The 3,110-nt window shown below is 56.9% G+C and overlaps 1 protein-coding gene across 1 annotated transcript in view; it reads right to left on the reverse strand.

The window, feature by feature from the left end:
- Positions 1 to 2,564: 2,564 nt before the first annotated feature.
- CTSF (cathepsin F) overlaps positions 2,565 to 3,110 on the reverse strand; it is a 28,571-nt gene continuing 28,025 nt past the window's right edge. The window contains exon 13 of the mRNA XM_019522892.1: positions 2,565 to 3,073. Coding sequence (XP_019378437.1) covers positions 3,018 to 3,073 — 56 coding nt within the window. The 3' untranslated portion in view covers positions 2,565 to 3,017. The remainder of the gene's footprint in view (positions 3,074 to 3,110) is intronic.

Below are 3,110 nucleotides of genomic sequence, written 5' to 3' on the forward strand. Positions count from 1 at the left end.
TATTCCCCCCGAGGCCTGGACCCCGGCCGACACAGGAGGCCCCTGGGGGGAGACTTTCGGCAGTGCCCGCTAGGACCCCCCGCCCGGATTACGGCCACCAACCTAGCCCCAGGGGCTGCTGGGACACCCGTGTGCGGAGCCAGCGCGGCAGCGGACCGCGTGGGGCTCCCGCAGGGCTGGCTGGTGACGTCACCCCCCGGGAATCAGAGGGCAAACAGCAGGGTTATAACCCCGCCCGTCAGCCTGTGGGGGTAGGTCGACTCCGCCCTGCCCCCCCGCCCCCCAGGGGCACCAGGCTGCACGACCAGGCGAGGTTGGAGCACGCAGGTTTATTAGCAGCCTGTCACACGCGGTCACGGGGATCCAGCCCCCGGCCAGGACCCCCCTCCAGCCCCCTCGCCCCTGAGGGAGGCACCCGGCAGTCAGAGCAGAGGAGAGCCAGGGGCACGGGAATCGCCGGCCAGTGGGCTGGGAGGATCAGCTGCAGCGTAGGAGAAGATCCAGCCAGGGTGGAATCACTCGCCAAGCAGTGGAGGGGAGCCAGTGGCGCTACCCACACCAGCCAATCAGCAGGGAAAGCGTCCCAACTGCACTGGACATGTAGCCAGTCAGAGGCAGGGGGGCCTGCCGGACTGGACTGACCAGCCAATCAGCAACAGTACTCAGCAGGGGCTGCCCAGTGAGGAGGGGATCCACTGGGGGCGAGCGCCCCAGCCAATCCCAGGCAACAGCACCAGGCAGCCCCCACGCGAGCCCCTCTGCCTCGGTCCCGGCTCCTGGGCCACCCCCTCCTCTGGTGCCCTGTGCTGGCAAGGGGGGAGATCTTAGGGGATCAGGATCCACCTTGGCTTCATGCCTAGACAAGCAGCCACCCGACTAATGAGCTTAGTAAGCTAATTAACACTAGTTAAGGAGGTCATGCTCTCTGCTGCCCCAGCACTAACGGAAAGTGCAGCTTGTTAGTTGAATTTGTGCACCCTGAGCTAGCCAGGGGATAGTGCTAAGAGGAAGGCTACTGAGTCATAGGGTGGGGGGCGGAGCTAAGGGGAAGGGGCGGGTCTCCTATTAGCCACACCTCTGCCTTGAGCTCCGCCCCCTGGGATTACCATATAGCATCAACTCAGATTAATACTAGTTAATACTTAGTGTTGGGGGTCCTGTGGGGATGTGCACACGTGGCTCTCACATGCACGCACCTGTGCACACATCACAGGCCCTTGCACCTCCTACACCCACACGCGTACAGGGTGCACGCTGTCCCTGTATCCACGTGCATGCACCAGCCTGTGTGAACACACAATAGCCATGCCACACACTTACTTCTTGGCTACATGGGAATGTCTGCTAAAAGCACCAACCCCCTGCCAGGTTCATGGGCGCACCTGGCATGTGCCTGCACTCCAGATCCTTGGCCCCCTACATGGGCGCACACACCAGCCCATGTCTGTACCCTTGCACACAGAAGATTCATGCCACACACTTACAACTCCTCACATGCATGTGCACCCATTCACACCCCTTGTGCACACCCTTGCATGCACGCGCTACCCCAAAACGTGCCACATGCAACCTCGTGCACACACGTACATACCACACACCTGCACCCTTGTCTCCCATGTGCATCTGCCACTCCACCATGAGAATACACGCTACAGCCATGCTTGCATTTTCCCACATGCACATACAAACCCATGTGAAAGACCATGCCCCCTATTGCACATGTATGTACAAGCAGGCCTCGCCTTACAACAGTAATATCTTGACACCCTTTCAACTTTACAACACAGGATCCGATGCGACGCCATGCCATGCCATCAAACAAGTTGGCTACGTCACTCATCGCCCTGGAGAACGTCTGTCCAGACTTCCTGGGACACTTTCTTTAAGAAAGCAGACAAGACTCCAGAAGAACCTGTGGCCAAGAACCCTTCAAAACGTCCACCCCAGATCCTTTCAAAAACTCCAGCAAAGTCACCTCAAAGAAGTCCTTCCAAATCAAGAGGATTGCTATTTACAATATAAGTACATTAATGGAGCCATAGTACTCATCTATAATTGATCGAGTACAAAATTCTGGGGTATTTTTGGTGACAACAGGGTACTGGCCTTGGTTCAGGAACCAATCCCCCATTTATAACATTGTTTCTTATGAGAAAATTGGGTCCGAGTTGCAACGTTTTGACTTTACCGGTTCCTGAAAACCGTGTCGTGTCATAAGTCCGAAGACTGCCTGCGTATCGTCAACATACACACACACCCCTGTGTACACCCCAAATGTGCATGTATACTATGCACATGCATCTGCATAATACCAGAAACGTGCACACATGTACACTGCAATCCACATGCATGTACACTTGCACAATATCCAAACATATCCACACCTATGTATACACTATGCGCATGTACATGTACGATTCCCTGAACATATGAACACACACGCCACATCTACACACTACTCCCAGCATGTGCACACACCCCTGCATACTACCCCATGCATGCAGAGATCTACGCTACTTTTGTGCACATGAACTGCCCCCCCCAGTCCAGCCAGATGTGTGCATTCACCAAGAAGGGGCAGAGGGGCTGGGCCTGCTCTCTCACCCCTCGGTCCAACTGGGAAAGAGAACTGGGGCACGCACAGGGGCCTAGTGCCTGTAGGTCCAGCCCATCACTGGGGGAGGGGTAGCCCAGACTCCTGGGTTCCCACCGTGCTGTGCCCAGCCCCCAGAGATCCCAATTGCTATCTGGTAGGGGAAAGGCTAGTACCAGTATGAGTGACCTTTTCTGACTGGGAGGAACTGGGCATGCTGGGAAACCAGGGGGCAGGGCTTAGCAGCCAATGGGGATGGAAGGGTGGGGCCTGAGGTCTAGCCCCACCCCCAAGCTTAGATTAGAGTCTAAAGTGCAGTGATTGCCCCTGCCCCACCCCCCTTGGAGGACACCTGGGTTCTCTCTGGGGAGTAAGAGGGCAGGGCAAGAGGTGAGGGGGCAGGGCCTAGACCACAAGGGCAGAGCTACACATGGTATTCATCCCACAGGCTCGGCTGCCACGGTGCAGGTAGTAATAGCCCTGGGGAGAGAGGACAGCAAGGGGTTAAACCCCCCAC

Source organism: Gavialis gangeticus, unplaced genomic scaffold (genome assembly GCF_001723915.1).
Source record: "Gavialis gangeticus isolate Ggan-Ray unplaced genomic scaffold, GavGan_comp1, whole genome shotgun sequence".
In the NCBI taxonomy this organism is placed as follows: Eukaryota; Metazoa; Chordata; order Crocodylia; family Gavialidae; genus Gavialis; species Gavialis gangeticus.